Below are 17,070 nucleotides of genomic sequence, written 5' to 3' on the forward strand. Positions count from 1 at the left end.
AAATGAATTTTTTTTTCTGTAATGTTGCAACAAGGAACATACAGATACTATTCGACGTTCTAGATGACTATACCCCTAGAATACACTATTTCCTCCAGAAGGAAGACAGGTGATGCCCTCCTTTCCCTTAAATCCTATCGCTTTTCCGATGCTGTGGCATGGTGCTTTCTCCCCCCTCTCTCCATTCTCGAGGTTGGTGAATAAGCATTGTCCAGTGTGGACACCTCTAAAGCAAACTTTAAATAGATACCCACTCATCATGAGCCACTAGTGATCAAGAGAGGGCAATTGGGAAAGGGGAGAGGGGATTTTACTCTAAAATCCCAATTTCCAAGCCATAATTGTTCTCTTAAATCCACTAGCAGTCCCACAAAGGATTCATTATCACAATAAAGCTTGCTTTAACAGTCTCCACACTGGTACATTTCTAATTTACTAACCTCGAAAATGGACAGAGTTGGATGAAGTACCTGCAACAGCATCGGAAAAGGCTCAAAATTTAAGGAAAAGAAAACACAACCAGATTATTTTCTTCACTTATTTATTTATTTAAGGGGAAAAAATAACTGTTACACTCAACTGAGACTACACAAACTTTGTTCAACCAAAAAAAAAAAAAACAATTAAAAAAAATGATAATGCAAAAACTACATTATGCTCCACTCTAAAACAACCAAAACAGAAAAATAAATAAATAAATCCATCAGCTCTACGTAATCAGAAGTAAGACGGCATTGCTCTGAAAGTCATAAATCACTTCGAAAAGGCAAAATAGAAAGCAACGAGACTTACAGTGAGAGCGAGCCAAAGAAAGAGACAAAAGAGATCGATAGAATCAGAGCAAAACCCTAAGATTTGGTTTGGTGTGGTTTGGTTGATCACTTGATCTAGAAAGAGAAAAAGTGAAGAAGAAACAAACTTTTTTCACAAGCAATACGAGAATCGAAGCAATTTCAAATCAAAATATTCGGAATCGAGATAAAAAGCAAAGGCCTAAGCACTGCTCGCGAAATTTTTACAGCTTTGTAATAATATTATTTGCGATCTCTCCAAAATTTATATACATAAAAAATTGGGGGGTGTACATACATACATACAGTAGTGGTGAGATTCTTTTAATTCCGGCAGCGCGGGGGAGTCGTGTCTAGAAAGCGCGGGGGACGGTGAGTAAGATTCTGAATCTTTTTGTTCAGAATGCGCCACGTGGCGTCTATTAATATTCGGGTCAGACCCCACTGTGTTGCCGTGTAATTGAGTTATTGACGGCACGACGCGATGAGTCTCTTTCCGTTACTTTTGTTTTGGCGCTGGAAACAACGTGTGTGCGCTCTCTGCGGGGCGTGTCGACTGTCCGTTGGTATCCTGTAAACAACATGTCGTTTTAATTACCCGGCAAAGGCATTGGCACGTAGCTTGGGGATTGGGCGGCAATGTAACCAATGTTAGTTGAACATTGAATTTGAGGGTCCATTTGGGGAATTGTCCCCGGTCCTCGATTCAGAGACGTTAAACATGTTAGTCCGGTTCATACCCAAACTGGACCTCGGCAGTGCTCGACTCAATACCCCTAACAGTTATAATTTAAAAGTTATATTGATAAATTTTTTTATTTATATAATAAAAATTTATTTATATTTTATAATTTTATTAAAATTATTATATAAAATATAAATTTATTACATACTATTAACGTTTGTTTTATAATTACATCTTTTTTTTCATAACAACTATAATTTAAAAACCACAACACCTCAATACTAAACAAGAGTTAAGCGAAACGTCGGTCCTTATTATTGTAACTTTTAAGTTATAACTGTACAATCTCAATTCCAAACGGACCTTTCATAAGTTTGAGATTCTGCCTAAAACATGAATTTTATGAAAAAGTTATAAAATATATATTATTTAAATAATTATATTTATTTGATCTACTTATTACATATATTTATATTTTTAAACATTTAAAATTATATTTATAAGCTCAATTTTATTAAAATAAAATTTAAATTATAAAATAAATAAATAATTCACGTGTAAAATTATTAATATAAAATCCAAAATTTTTAAGTCCACAACAAAAAGCTTGGCCTAAACCCAACTCAAATGTTCAAAAAATATGTCTGTACCAAATACAAGTATTACCATAACTAAAACTAGCCTAAACTTTTACCATCCCTAATTCTTGTGGGCATTTTCTTTAATGTAAGAGAAATTATCTTTACACCACCTTTCTTTTGTTATTTATTCATCTAACTACTACAAAATTTTAACATGTACTTTACACCACCTCTGTTTTTAAATTTGTATCAATCAACTAATTTGACACTAAAAATAATCATTTTTCTCCTAAATGAATTAAAAGAATATTTTATCCTATAAAATTTTGAAAAATAAAAAGAAAAATGATAATTATAAGGATACCTCTAAATTCAATAAAACAAATAAATCTCAAAATTTAAGATGATAATTTTTAAATAAAATTATAATTATAAAAAATAACATCTTGTAGTTATAATTTTTGTAATTATAATTTAATTTAATTTCTATAATTAAATTAAGTATAAGGAAGTTTACAAAAATTAACATGAAGAGAAAAACTTTGTCTAACATTGTAAACTTCCCTATAATTAATATTAAGAAGCTTCCCTATACAAATTAAATGAAATTATGATTATAAAAAAATTAATATGATAATTTTTAAATATAATTATAATTATAAAAAATTTACATATCCGATTTAAGGTTTATTTCTTTTATTAAATTCAGGAATATTCTTATAATTATAATTTTTCATTTTTTAAAACTTTATAGAATAAAATAATATTTTAATTCATTTAAGAATAAAATGATTAATTTTTAGTGTTAAACTGATCAATTAATACAAATTTAAAAATAAAAATAATAAAAAATATTAAAATTTTATAATGATTAAATGTACATATGACAAAAAAAAATGTCGTTGAAATAATTTCTCTCAATCTAATACATAATACCGCACTTAAGATTTTTGATACAATTAATTAAAAAATTTACTACCCTATAACATTGGCATCCTCTTACACTATTGCCGACAATCTCTGACCCACGAGATGATAGTCAGATAATACAATTGGATCTTCACTTGTCACTATAAATAAAGACAAGTCGGATCCTCGAACAGGAAAAAGTGAATTAACTACTTATTCACTCAGTCCCGAAAAAATCCCCAGCCCCCGTCAAAAAACAAAAAGCCCTTATTCATTCACTTGATGATGGGACAAGAAATTTTATTTGAAAATTCGAACATCGACATTTAAAAAAAAAAAAAGTTCTAAGCCCTTTTTTTCTTTTTTCAAAGGAAGCTCTGTTAAAGTGACGCACAAAATTAAATGAGAAAGCAATGAGGGGGCATGTTAAATATGAAAAAGAATATTCATTATCAATTCATCTTAGGTTACTAACAGAGAACTGAAAATCAACTAACGATGCTTTCTATCTACTACTCCCATTCAAACAACTAACTCAATAACATCAATCCTTTTGAAAGCTTGAGCTAATCCCTCAAGGGGCAACAACTGCAATCCGTCCAGCAACTTGATCAAGATCCCGCTGCCCACTGGATGTGATTCTCCTTCCACTGTTAATAATAGAATTTACCAATTAGCCAAATATTATTGGTTGCCAACATATCATGCAAATGCTTGCTGAATATTAAAGTCAATGCAATTATCAATGGAACTTGAAAAAGCAAATGAGGTTTTGGAACCAATGTAACTTTCAAATGATTCCAATCATTACCAACAAGAGAATGAGCATGAGCATGAGCTACCTCCTAATCATGTGAACATTTTAGAAGTTCATTTTATCTATGACATCTGAAGTGCTTTCCCCAAAATAGATTTCAAATAGAAATTAGCAGGCATTATGGAAGGGCTCAAAATTAGAGGTGAAAAGGCGAGAAGAGAAACTCAGGTGGGATAGGCTCACCACCTCAGCATGCCAAGGTGATGGGACAGGTCAAACACAATGAGGCCACTACTCAATTACTGCAAGTGTGGGACTCAATTCCCCACACTTACAAAATGATAGTTAGACTATCCCACCACCTCGACATGCTGAGGCAATAAGTCCAGCCAACCTAAGTTTCACTCGAAGGAAAGAGGTAGAAAACAAAATAGTAATGATCCTTCTAAAGAGAAAAACTTAGATGGGACAGTCCCACCAAGTCATCGTGTAGGCATAGTAGGATCGACCAACCTAGTTTTTCCATTATGATTGACGTGGTCACACTATCCCACCTAAGTTTTTCTCTCTTCCATGTGTTTAAGAGAAAACACAAAAAGGAAGTTGGAAAAAAGCATCCAAAAAAGGATGCAATTCTCCATCCAAATATTCTATATTACTAAGCAAAATCTTAGTGAACATCAATAAAGTAAACAAACTAAACTTCAAACCCATTGTTCGAGGGAACAAGAACTTTATCATCGGTCAATATTTAGACAATTGCATAAACTTGGACATTATCACAAATGACTTCAACAAAAAAACGAGTTGACTGCAACAGGTAATGGTGGTTGGCAATGATTAACAGTAGTGGCCGGTGAGTATCTACTTTTTATTAGTTAACCATAGATAATACCACCTTCCATAAGATAAAAAAAATATTAATAATATTTTAAGCAATGGAAATTTTCCAGAAGAGGGCAATCCACAGGCACCTAAAGGTTTACTTCTAGCAGAAATGAAATGCACTGCACTGTATCAAATTTAAAAGATAATACATGCTTTTGCCTAAACTAAAGTCATGACCTCCTCACAGGTTGCTTTGTATGGGCTATATGTTGACTTGGCTTCAAAAAACAATAAGTTATCAATCACCACTCTCCTTCACAAGGTTGCTTTGTCCCATATTAATTTTTATTAGCCAGAGTAGAACAATAAAATTTTAATGCATACCAGGCACCACCACTCAAAGAAGAGTAATTATAACTATACTCACTCCACCACTAAATCCCACTTAGGCCAAAATAAATTTTAAAAAAATTAGCCTGGGTGGGGTTCAAGTGGGGTTTAATGATGAGGTCAATACAATATCTGCTCATAAAATGTTAACCACCATCAACCGTCGTCATCTGCTGTTAATCATTGTGTGTTGAAGTTAATGTCCATTCCATTGGAATTCTCACAATCCAATTTATGCAACCGTTCAACTAACACCGATGATTGACCTATTCACAGGAAAATGAAGATTTGAGTTTTCATAAGTCAGAAAACCCTGCCAGCAAACAACAATGAGTGGAAGGAACACCGCTACCCTTGTAAAGATTGGCCAAAGCTAAAACGAACATTGGTAGCAGTGAGTTTCCACGCATTGCCGTACATTAAACGTACTATCATCCTAAATTTAATCCAATCCCGTCTAGTATGGAGCTCCAAACTGATCCTTAAGGTTTAATTCTAGCCTAGTGATAAGGAAAAAAATTCCCGTCATGCACATCAAAACTTCATGCTATATTGGTAGTATGATATTTAAAGAATTAGAAACGTTGGTATTAATCAATTGCTTCAAGTGCCAAAAGCAAGAACCAGCAGCCCTATGTTCAATTGAAATGAAAAACTAGTAAGCAACAAAAGCTCACCCCTTGGAGTCAAGCTCGATGATGTTCGTGTTCTGCAATTGGTGAAGTATGTGACGAGCAACAGAGCCACTGCTCTTGCTGAAATGAGGTGGGCAGCTACCGTTCCTCTTCCCCCCTCCATAGATTCTACGGAAGGAACCAACACCAAGACCACCCCTCAAGTAGATCTTCCTCGCCATTGAAGCTATGTTGCAAAATATGATTTAATTACACAAATACCCATCAAGTACATAAATGTAACTCGAAACAAAAACGAAGGAAAAAAAAAAAAAGAGTTTACACACACACCAGCCCTGATATAGTACCAATCGGGGTCATAAGGGGCTAGCTCCTTCAACGTTCCAGTCTTGACGATGTCGTTCCAAGTAGGAAGCTCAATCTGCTCAAAATTAAAAAAAAAATGATAAATAATAATAATAATAATAATAATAATAATAACAATAACAATAATAAAAAAAAAATTAAATATGAAAAGAGATAGATAGGAGACCTTGCCGGAGCGCTTGAGATGGGCGGCGTAGGCCTTGACGAACTCGTGGGGAGAGACGTCCTTCACATTTTTTGCAGTCTCCATTCTCTCTCTCTCTCTCTCTCAGTCTGTGCTTCAGCGGCGGAGCAGCTGCGGCATGTGCTATGTGACTGTGTTTAGGGTAAATGTTCGAGAATGTGAAGGGATTGACACTAGGGTTTTAAGTTCACTGTGTCACTAAACTACAGAAATATCCTCGGATTATTTTTGAAAGGACACCCTGTGTCCTTTCTTCTTCAACATTTGCTAACAATTCTTTTAGAATTGCAATAAATATTAAAATATAATGGTTTATTCATCTAAATCCAATCTCAAGGTTAAGAAACAATATAAACTTGTTTGGATAAACTTTTGTTTTAACTTAAATGTGTAATGAAAAATGTGCGAGGTCTGATAAAAAAAGTTAAAAAATACAACTAATGCAAGGTAAATGGACCACTCATTCTTTATCCTTTATATTATATGATGTCTATTTTTTTTTCCACCATTATCATGTAACTTTAAGATATAATATGGAACAAATGAATTATAGAAAGAATACATAATCAAGCATAAATGAGATAGAAGAAAAGACTTTGGATAAATTAAGTTAGCTAGAGATTCTAGTTTTTGAGCCTTACAAAGATAAAATAATCAAATTAATCTTATACATAATTAAGTTGTTAAGCAATCTTAACAATAAAAAATCCTTATTTAGCAAAAATGAAAGTTACAAAGGACTTAATTGATTGATTGTTCGAACTATATTCTAATTTAAATTTTAGAAAAATCTCACATACACTGCTATGGGGTGGTGATATTTTCACTCCACAAATTTTGTAAACTTACTCCACTTTTACAAAATTATTATAAGTTCATATCATTTTTGAAAATTTCAAATAAAGAGGAATTTGGAAAAAAATTCAATTAAATCCATTTTCATTTATTTATTTATTTATATTTGTGACTATTTTTTATTATATTTGAATACTACAATTTCTTGAATAAAATAATCATATATATTTTACCCTTATAAGATAATATTACCAAAATACTTAAAATTTACTTTAACTTTAATTTTTTTATACAAAATTTATTATTTATAAATGATTTATAAGTAATACACTTTGTTAGTATGATTATTAATATTTGACTAACTAACAATGTACTTCTGACATTTGGGGTATTGAAAATTATTAAATTTTAAATACAATATATTATATTATAAAACATAAAATTAAATGTATAAAATATTAGTTACAATAATACATGTTTCTTGGGGAAAATTTTGTCATTTTATATTATAATGGTAAAATAATCAAATTAAATTTATATCGAAACATCAAACAACCTTAAATGGTCAAAGATTGTCAAAGACCTAAGTCATTAAGAAAAAAATATGAGAATAACATAATTAATTAATTGTTTAAACTAATTATTAATTTGCAATTTTGTAAAATAATAAGAATTTATTATAATTATCTTATGAATGTGAGGGTTTACAAAAATAATGGGGAGGCAATACCCCCACCCAAATAAGCGAAGGTATATTCATACAATTTTTGGCCATCACATTCATTTTTAATTAGTATTTAGTTTGTTCGAAGTCTCTAATGGATACTGTTATGAGTAATGCTATACTTATTTACTTTAAATACTCAATTAGAATACTCATTGATGTAACATTTTATGTGTCATCCATTGAGTTGGTTGTAAAAATAATAAGTAAATAATGAATAATAAAATTAATTAAATCTCATACACATGACATAAAATGATTGATGACATCAGTAAGTATCCAAACTAAGTAATCAATTATTGTTCTCAGTCATCTTTTGAAATTATGTGAAATTTTTTATTAGGAAACACCATCATAATTTTTTTGGATCATGAGATAGTTGTTAATTACTTTGAAGCAGCTAGTAAGTTACATATTTGTAACATACAGTTGATACTAAATTACTCATTTACTCTCCCATAACTTCTCAATTGTTTGACAGCCAACAACTGAGTCATGTAAATAATAATAATAATAATAATAATAATAATAATTTTATGAAAGTTACAGATGATGTAAGTTAACAAGACTCCTTAATTTAGATATTTAACCAAATGTGTAGAGTAAAAAACTGTAAGTTAATAATCCCTGCTTAAATAAAAGTATGATTAGCTTAAAATAAAAATTTAGAAAAAATTTGACAAAAAGAAATGTAAACCAATATATATATATATATATATATATATATATATATATATATATATATATATATATATATATATATATATATAAAGAAACAATCGATTTTAAAAAAAAAACTAAAAACGAAGTGTATTAAGGTCATAATTAATTAAGAAATATTAGGGAGAGTAAATGTCATGTATCATCTAATGAGGAGGATATATTTTGATGAATAAATTTTGCATTAGGAATACTAGTAAGGAAATTATAAAAAAAAATGGTTAATGCAAAGAATAACTTAATACTTTTTCAAAAAAAAAATTATACAATAATACATAAACAATAATTAATTTATAATATTCTAAATAACTCATCAACTTCTTGTTGTTGTTGTTGTTACTATATGCTTAAGGACAATCCAAAACCTTTGAGTGAAGTTCGAATCATCGTTTTCAACACAAGAGATTTTATTATTTTAATTAGATGACACCACAATACTAATTCAACTATTGATTTGAAAAGACAAATTATATTTGAACACCAAGAAGACACCCACCAAGATGGAAACAATAGTACAATAGTTGTGAACAGTCATTCTCATTTTTTATCTTGGTGGTGTCTTCTTAATATTTAAAAATGAATGCTATATATATATAACATAGGGGTGGGCATTTTTCGGTTCGGTTCTTAAAAACTCAAACCAAACCGAACCGAATTTTAGAACCGAACCGAAATTGGTTCGGTTCGCACATATACCTGTATTTTATAGTTTCGTTTGGACTATCTTTACTCCATAATTAATATATCTCTGGCAATTAAACTAAGATCATGCATCTTTTGATTTTTCCTTGCTGCAGGGTCAGATTTCATTTGGTTACAACAACTATACACCAACACCTCCACAAAAATTCCGAAAGCAATGTACAATTTCACAAACATTTTCAAAATATACAATTATACAACAACTCCTTTGACTTTACTTGTACAATTTCAGACTGCCAGCAACCAACACCTCTACAAATTCAAACACAATTTCAAATTGCCACAACATAAATTAAAAAAAATAACCTGCAGCAGTGAAGATTAACCTGCAGCAGTGAGTGATGAGTGGTGGCTAGAGCAGTGAGGCCCGAAGACGAGCGGCATGAAACAGTGAGCGTGAACGTGAGGGAACGAGGGCTTTGACAACGTCACTACGCTTGAAGACTGTGAGCGTAAGGGACTGAGGGCTTTGAGCCTTCAACGGTGAGCGTGAGGGACCGAGGCACCGAGCTACTAAACGCTTGAAACCGTGAGGGACTGACGGCTTTGACGGCGTCACCACGCTTGAAGAGATGCGCCACTGCTGATCGTGATGAAAGGGCCCTAAGGAGAGGCCGCGAGTCACCGATCCGACGAGGGAGAGAGCTGGATTTTGGACTTTAGGTTTAGGAATTAGGGTTACGAAATTAGGAATTAGAAAAAGGGAATTTGTGATTTAGCATTTTATATTTTTGATTTTGAATTTTGATTAAATTAATTTGTAAATAATTAGACTGAACCGATTGGTTCTTCAGTTCGATTCGGTTTTGAACCGAACCGAATGTAAACCAATCGATTTTTTACCTTAGAACCGAACCGAACCGAATTAAGTTTTTTCGGTTCGGTAAAAACCGAACCGTTTGCCCAGCCCTAATATAACATAATGAATTAAAATTGTTTTAACAAGTATATATGTATAGAATCCACTAGGGTTTGGCCCAGTGGCTAGAGCCACTTTCTGACAAGTGTGAGGGAAGTGGTTCAAGCCCCCACAAATGCATTGTAAGGGTTTAATTTAAATTTCATTTCTCAAAACTTGAGTGAAGACAATCTTTCTCGTAAAAGTGGAGTTTGACGTCTTTTAAATATTTGAAAGGGTTAAAATGCGGTGTTATATAAGATGTAATGTAAACTGGTCTCAATAATTGTATGATTGTAAAAGTCTCATTAAAAAAAAAGAGTATATATGTATGGGATTGTGTTATCCATTTTGGTTATCTAAATTACGTAACCACATCAGAGGGATAGCATGCAAGAAATTATACCTATCATCAGAAGATTAGAAAGTAATCTAATCTTATACATGAATTAATTATCTTATACATTAATACAAATAATCTAATCGTATCTCGATTGTACTGGCATTCAAGTTGGTAGCTAATATATCACGACAGTCATTTTATTTGCAGCAATGCAATGTCATTAATAATGGCCTTTAAATTAACAAAGAAATTGATTTGTTCTTGTTCTCAAACAAAGAAATTGATTCCCATCAAAATCGTAATACTATTAAGTGATTACTAACGGATAGCGTAATAACGTGAATCATAACCCTAGTTACTACTATAAATATGCATTTTGAATCCTAAAAATTAAACCCTAATCTTTATATATTTCGGCCACCAACGAGTACTTTTTTTTTTTCAATTTGTATGAGTAAATATCCTCAACAATAACTAGATGGTTACAATCGATGAACCCTGCTCCTTAAATTCAGCTTACGTGCACACCAATTCTGACTATCTGTTTCTTTCGTAATATTAAATATATTTTATAAACTCATTTAAGTGCTGATTCAAGTGTTGGCAATTAATACATTTTTTATGGTTAAGTTTAGAGGATAATTCAATATAAAGGTTTTATAGATTAAAATTTTAAAACCCTATCCCTTTACTATAGATCAATTAGTAAACTGAAGGAACAAATAAAAGCAACATGGGAAATATTTATAGTAATTTACTCTCAATTTCAAAATTTCTCCACTTCGGTGGATGCAGGATTTTACTTTATAAAGGAGAAAATGGAATACGAAAGAGACAATGCACATATAAAATTATTATTTTATGGCCGTAATACAAACAACTTAACATCTATTTAAATAACAAAATAAATACATTAATTTTTCGGGTGAAACTACTTTTGTACTCTAAAGTTACTTTTTGAATATTTATGTTTCTACAGAATTTATATTACAAATATAATTACATTACAATGTCAACAATTTAGGATTAGGAAAAATAAATACACTAGACACCCATATATCTAGTACACCGGTGAAATTTTATTCTCAATATCAAACACATTACCGCACCCAAAATATTAATTCAGATTTTTTCAAAACAATGTTAATCCTTAAAACTTAATCAAATTACTCCCATCAAAGAAGTCACAACTTGGAAGTTCAACACTTTTATGATGTTGATGAAATCATAGTAACCAACTTTTTTCTAAACTCAATGAAATTCTGCCATTTTCTTTCACATTATTGAGAGAGATATCTATAATTCAATTATAAAATATTATTGTTCGGTAAAGGTCTAAAAATCATTATTACTCGAAAAATTCATAATTTACTATTTCAACATTACTTATAGTTGTTGTTTCGATTCTAAAAATAATAATGCTTATTTGTTGTTCATGATATGAAACACTATATATAATTTGCAAGTAGGAAGGAGAATTATTATACAATGAAGAGAACTATTGTGGAACGATTAATAGAAACTAATATTAATTGAATGTATGAACTATGAGGAAACAAAGAGAAAGCATTGTGTTTGCAATTTTAATATATGTATATGGTAAAAGTTAATTGTTAAATTTAATTAATGAGTGTCGTACATAAATGGGTGTTATTTTCTAGAGTTTAAGTAGTCTCACCCTGAACCTACCACTCCCTCAAAATTGTGAGGGTAGTGGTTCAAACCCCCACAAAAGCATTGTGAAAGTTTAATTCCTTCTTCAAATTTGAGTGAAAACAGTAGTTTTCTCTCTTTCGAAATATGAGTGGAGTTGATTAAAATCTGGGTAGTTCTATGTAAGATTTAATGTAAACTAGTACTAGTTCTATTAATTATCTTATTGTAAATATAATTTGTAATCTCATATAATATAAGTTGTATTTTGAGTAATAATCTCATATAATTTCAAAAAAAAAAAAAAGTAGCCCCACCCTGTTTTTAAATGATATGCTTCTTGAAACAATACGGGGGTTTTACATGATTTCCTCGAGTGTTTTAAGCTATTGGATGTCTATTGTAGTTTCCACTGGCAGTTAATATAATCTCACGTGGTAAATGTACATCGTACATGCAAAGACAAGTATGCCGGAGCTTCAATAATGAGTGTAATTTTATAATTAAAACGAGTTCTATCAATAAACGATGAAGGTAAAATTACAAAAAAAAACAAAAAAACAAAAAAACGCTAATGATCGTTGCTTAATTTTCGTTTGTGAATTTCTTGTGATGAAAGGATCATAATATTGAAAACTTTGACCGAAATATAAGTATTTTCCTTTTGTATACGTCTGACTTTTTCATCACACTCAAAATAACACGCGGTGTATGCATTGTACAATCTTTATAATCGTGTATAAAATTTAAACTAATGCACGGCTTCCACGTGCCTTAATGTAATTCAAAACAATCCTAAGTCAACAAATCCGACGGTCCTGATGCCTTGCAAACGTAAAGCCTTACACACACGACGATTTCATTCCAAGACGACAGAGCTAGCTCATGCATGTAATTACATAAAAGGAGGGTACACATGTCACGTTCCTTTGAGAGACAAACGTAACAAAATCCCAAATGATGAAAAAGTCTTATCGAGTTAATTAATTTTTAGTTTTTGATTTTCATTGTGTCAAAGTTGTTTTAGGATTCTAATCATTAGCTGGTACACATCTTTAACAAAAATTTTAATTTTTTACGTCGAGTTTGGTCGCACACTATAAAGGGCACTCGCCAGTGAAGTTAAAAATTTGTCAGCATCAATCGAAAGATCTACTTTCTTCTTCTTCTTCTTCTTCTTCGTGATCATCACATAATGGAGCTACCGGTTGGGTACAGATTTAAGCCCACAGATGAAGAATTGGTGTTTCATTATTTGATAAACAAGGCATGTAATAGGGCTCTTCCAGCACAGGCGGTTAAAGAAATTACTGCTAGGGACCTTTATCTTAAGCATCCTAAATGTTCAGGTGGGTATTATTGTTAATGGTATTAATTTGTTGATTTTTTTTTTTGATTTTTTGCTCAGTGTTATTTGATTATTGCATTATACATAAATGATGATGATTAATTTACATGCACTAATTAATTATTGCATCAAATTGATCATGATCTATATATATTTGTATTAGACATTTGAACACACCCTCTGACACTCTTGCCTGCCTCGGCATTCACAGATGAGGCATAAAGGGAGTACAATGAGGAAAAAGAATATGGCGAAAAAAATCCCCAGGTTAGAAGAATATAACACACATTAACCTTCTTAATTAAGCTATATATATGTATATATATTGCTAAGCTCCATCGACTTCTTCTTCTCCTGATCATTTGAGGTTGAATGTAAGATCACTATTATTTGATTGATCATTTTCAAAATTCTTTTACCCTTTTTTTCCTTTCTTCTCCTTAATTTCATCCAGCTATTGTGTAGGTACTAAAATATATATTTTGATTATATATTAAGTTATGTCAACATTCTCTATTTAAGAGGCGATTTCTTATTATTTAGACTTTCAGACTTCCCGACAGGATAGCTCCTCTAGTCAGGGATTTGTCCATATTTTGCCTTAGGGGTGCTCCTGTTGTCGACATTCTCTATTGAAGAGGCTTGTTATTATTTAGACTTTCAGATAGGATAGCTCCTGTTGTCAGGAATTTGTCTCTTGATAGTATCCATCCATATTTGTAGTAGGTTTCCTGAGCTGAAGTCAAGATGATAATAGGCTGTTGGGTTAAAAATCAAATTAGGTTTCTTGAGCTAAAAGGAAACAGAAAGAAACTCTACCGTAGGAGAAAGCCCATGGCTAAAAGGAAAGTTCCTTGTTGTATGATTGATGGAGCCCCCTCAAACATAGGAATGTTTTTAACCACTTAATTAATATTTTCCCACTGTATCCAATATTTATTTTTTTGGTGTATTAAATTATTTGGAATTCGAAAACTACATTATATCCCGACTAATCCAGATTCGATCCGGGTAGAACCATTAGAGCGGCAAAGCTCTCCCAACAAGTATTTAATGCAGTTGCATTCCCAAATCTCGAACCGAGAACCTTAGTTAAGTTAGAACAATCCCATATCAATTGATCTACGCGATTGTTGGTACTGTATCTAATATTTCGCTAAACGGGAAGGTCTCATTTTCAATTGGAGTCAAAGTACAGGGCAGCTGGTTATATACAGTGATTCAGAAAATAATGGTTTAGAAAGTAAAAACAAGTTTTATACTCAATTAGTTTCGACAGCCTTTTTACCGGAGGTGCAATAATTTTATTAGTCTTATGTAGACTGTCATATCACTCATCACCTTCTGTCCTTCTTGTGGCGACCGTCATCTTTTTACCGTTGGCTATTCCATGCAGTCTATTAACAGTGTTATTTCTTCCAGCCAGCAATGTACGCTAGCTGAATTTTTGTCGATCTTGACTATAAGAACGACGTCGTCTCTTACTCTTTTTTTTTTTTTAATTTTTATCATTTATCTTTATAACCTCCTTAAAGAATGGACTTTATATATTTAAAGAAAAATAAAATAAAATAAGAAGACGTTATTGCATTATCCCAATTAGGTGAGAAAAACTCATTCAAACAAAAAAGAAAAAAAGAAGACGTTGCGAGACGTAATGAATTTTACCCCTCAAAAGCAGTAACACCAATATATTGTTAGTATTTGTTACAGTGAATGAGTCTTGCCCCATTAGGAGGCCTCTTACCAACATTGCAAGGTAAAAATTAAACCGCCGATTTTCCTATGACAGCTCGTTGGTTGATTCTTTTATTAAGGGTGGTTTTTTTTTTTCAAAAGAAAATATTAATTCTGAAATGAATATGTCACGTTTAACATATGTGTTTTTTGAATATCTGTAGATATAACAGCGCCATCCTCGTCCGGTGAGAATAAGGAGTGGTATTTTTTCATCCCCGAAGAAGAGAATAGCTTCCACCGCAGTGGAAAAGAAACAACTCGATTCGTTGGGGATGGCACAGGATTTTGGAAGCTAATTGGAGAAGAGAGACCGATGTTCAACATCAACGGACAGGTATTTGCCTTGAAAAGAAATCTGACATACTTCTCCGGAAACCCTTCTGAGCCAAGAAGAACACATTGGAAAATGGAGCTGTTTCGACTGCCACTGGAATTTTACACCAGCCAAAATCCCAAGGAAAAGGTCAGTCACAGATTCATAATAATCCAGCTTCTCCTATCTTTGCGTTACACACTACTACTCCATAGGCCATTCCATAGAGCATTCCCCCGTTGATGTGATACGACAATTCGATTCCACGACGCGAAAATTGCACCCAGGGACTGTAGTTCCTGAGTACCACGCCCATATAAGGACACAAATGAGAAGGAAAACATTTTTTAGAATTTTATTTTTTGAAGCATATTTTATCCACCTAGCTTACTTTGAATGTAAATCAAACCTAAGGGAATAAGTGTTAATTATATATATATATATATATATATATATATATATATATTTTTGGTTTCAAATTATCTTCTTTTATTACTGTTTCGTCCTAATATTTATTTATTGCAGGGAGAAAAATGGGTATTAGGAAGAGTTAAAACAGGAAGCGAATTCAAAGGCTGTTTCTAGTGCTCTTCAATTCACTTGATTTTTTAATTTTTTTTTCATTCTATTGTTATTATATTCTTTTTCATTCTCCACTTTTACTTGTATTGTACTTGCCCAGCAAGTCGAAATAAATTCACTCATTTGTTTAATTTTTTTTGGGTCGTCTGTTAATTAAAGGGCATGTTTGGAATTGCAGCGATTTTGAGAATACAACAGCTAAAATGATGGATCTATAAAATTAAAATAAAATTTGAAGTATACTATCGTGAGAACATATTATTATGAATTAATATTTCAATTGGCGGTTATCGAATGCGTGGGCTAGATTAGTAGTTTAGACTTTTAGTGCTACAAGAGTGGTCAAATACTGCCAATTAACCGTATGGCTCAGAATAAAAAGTGAAATACAGCCAATTCATTGTATGGCTCAAAATAAAAATTTAATTAAAAAAGATTTGTAAAAAAAAACAAAAAGATTAACTCATTGTGAAAAACATTTTTTTTTTTGGTTTTAGCAGACCTATAAGCAGTCGTTACTTGTTGCATAACTTGCCAATTATATTGATTTTTTCTAACTTAATTACCAAAATTCTTCTATTGTATGGTAAAAAATATTACTATTCCTCTCTTATGTTTTAAAATCCACTCGAACTTCTTTAACATTAGTAATATATACAAGAATTCTCAGTATATCTACTTTTCAATGAACCATAAATACGAAAATATACATTAAAAAAAATGTAAAGGAAAGGGTGCAGTATACTTTCGAATTTTTGTTTGTTTTAGAATAAAAGCTGGAAATTTAACACCATAACCCTTTTATTTGTGAAATAAACTTTCAAAATTTCACCGTGAAGATCCACCTTCAGCAATACTCTCCCTAGCCATGTCCTTCCGTGTCAATGAGTTAGCTTTAATACCATCATCACTGATTCTTTGAAATTTCTTGTCTTGTTATAATCCCTTTTTGTTGGGGACAAAGTTGTTAACCGATTTTCCAAAACGTCACAAATATAATTTCTATTTTGATATTGATCTACAAAGTACGGCCAGCACAAAAAGCTAAGGGAACTCCGTTGCCCTAGACTTTTCATAGTTGAATTCCATCCACGATTACTTAAGGAATAAGCAGCAGAAGGGTGAC

General features: G+C 31.7%; 2 protein-coding genes across 2 annotated transcripts; one reads left to right on the forward strand and one right to left on the reverse strand.

Moving 5' to 3' along the window:
• Positions 1-3,369: 3,369 nt before the first annotated feature.
• LOC18049564 (40S ribosomal protein S19-1) lies at positions 3,370-6,344 on the reverse strand. Its single transcript, XM_006440646.2, has 4 exons — positions 6,109-6,344; positions 5,907-5,997; positions 5,619-5,802; positions 3,370-3,616 (listed from the first exon to the last, which is right to left on the reverse strand). The coding sequence occupies exons 1-4, from the start codon at positions 6,190-6,192 to the stop codon at positions 3,541-3,543; spliced, it is 435 nt and encodes a 144-aa protein (XP_006440709.1). The 5' UTR covers positions 6,193-6,344; the 3' UTR covers positions 3,370-3,540.
• A 6,812-nt stretch (positions 6,345-13,156) lies between these two features.
• Positions 13,157-15,947, forward strand: LOC18049188 (NAC transcription factor 25). Its single transcript, XM_024186949.1, has 3 exons — positions 13,157-13,310; positions 15,211-15,512; positions 15,888-15,947. The coding sequence occupies exons 1-3, from the start codon at positions 13,157-13,159 to the stop codon at positions 15,945-15,947; spliced, it is 516 nt and encodes a 171-aa protein (XP_024042717.1).
• The last annotated feature ends 1,123 nt before the right edge of the window (positions 15,948-17,070 follow it).

The sequence above is a fragment of the Citrus clementina genome, unplaced genomic scaffold (genome assembly GCF_000493195.1).
Source record: "Citrus clementina cultivar Clemenules unplaced genomic scaffold, Citrus_clementina_v1.0 scaffold_3, whole genome shotgun sequence".
In the NCBI taxonomy this organism is placed as follows: Eukaryota; Viridiplantae; Streptophyta; class Magnoliopsida; order Sapindales; family Rutaceae; genus Citrus; species Citrus x clementina.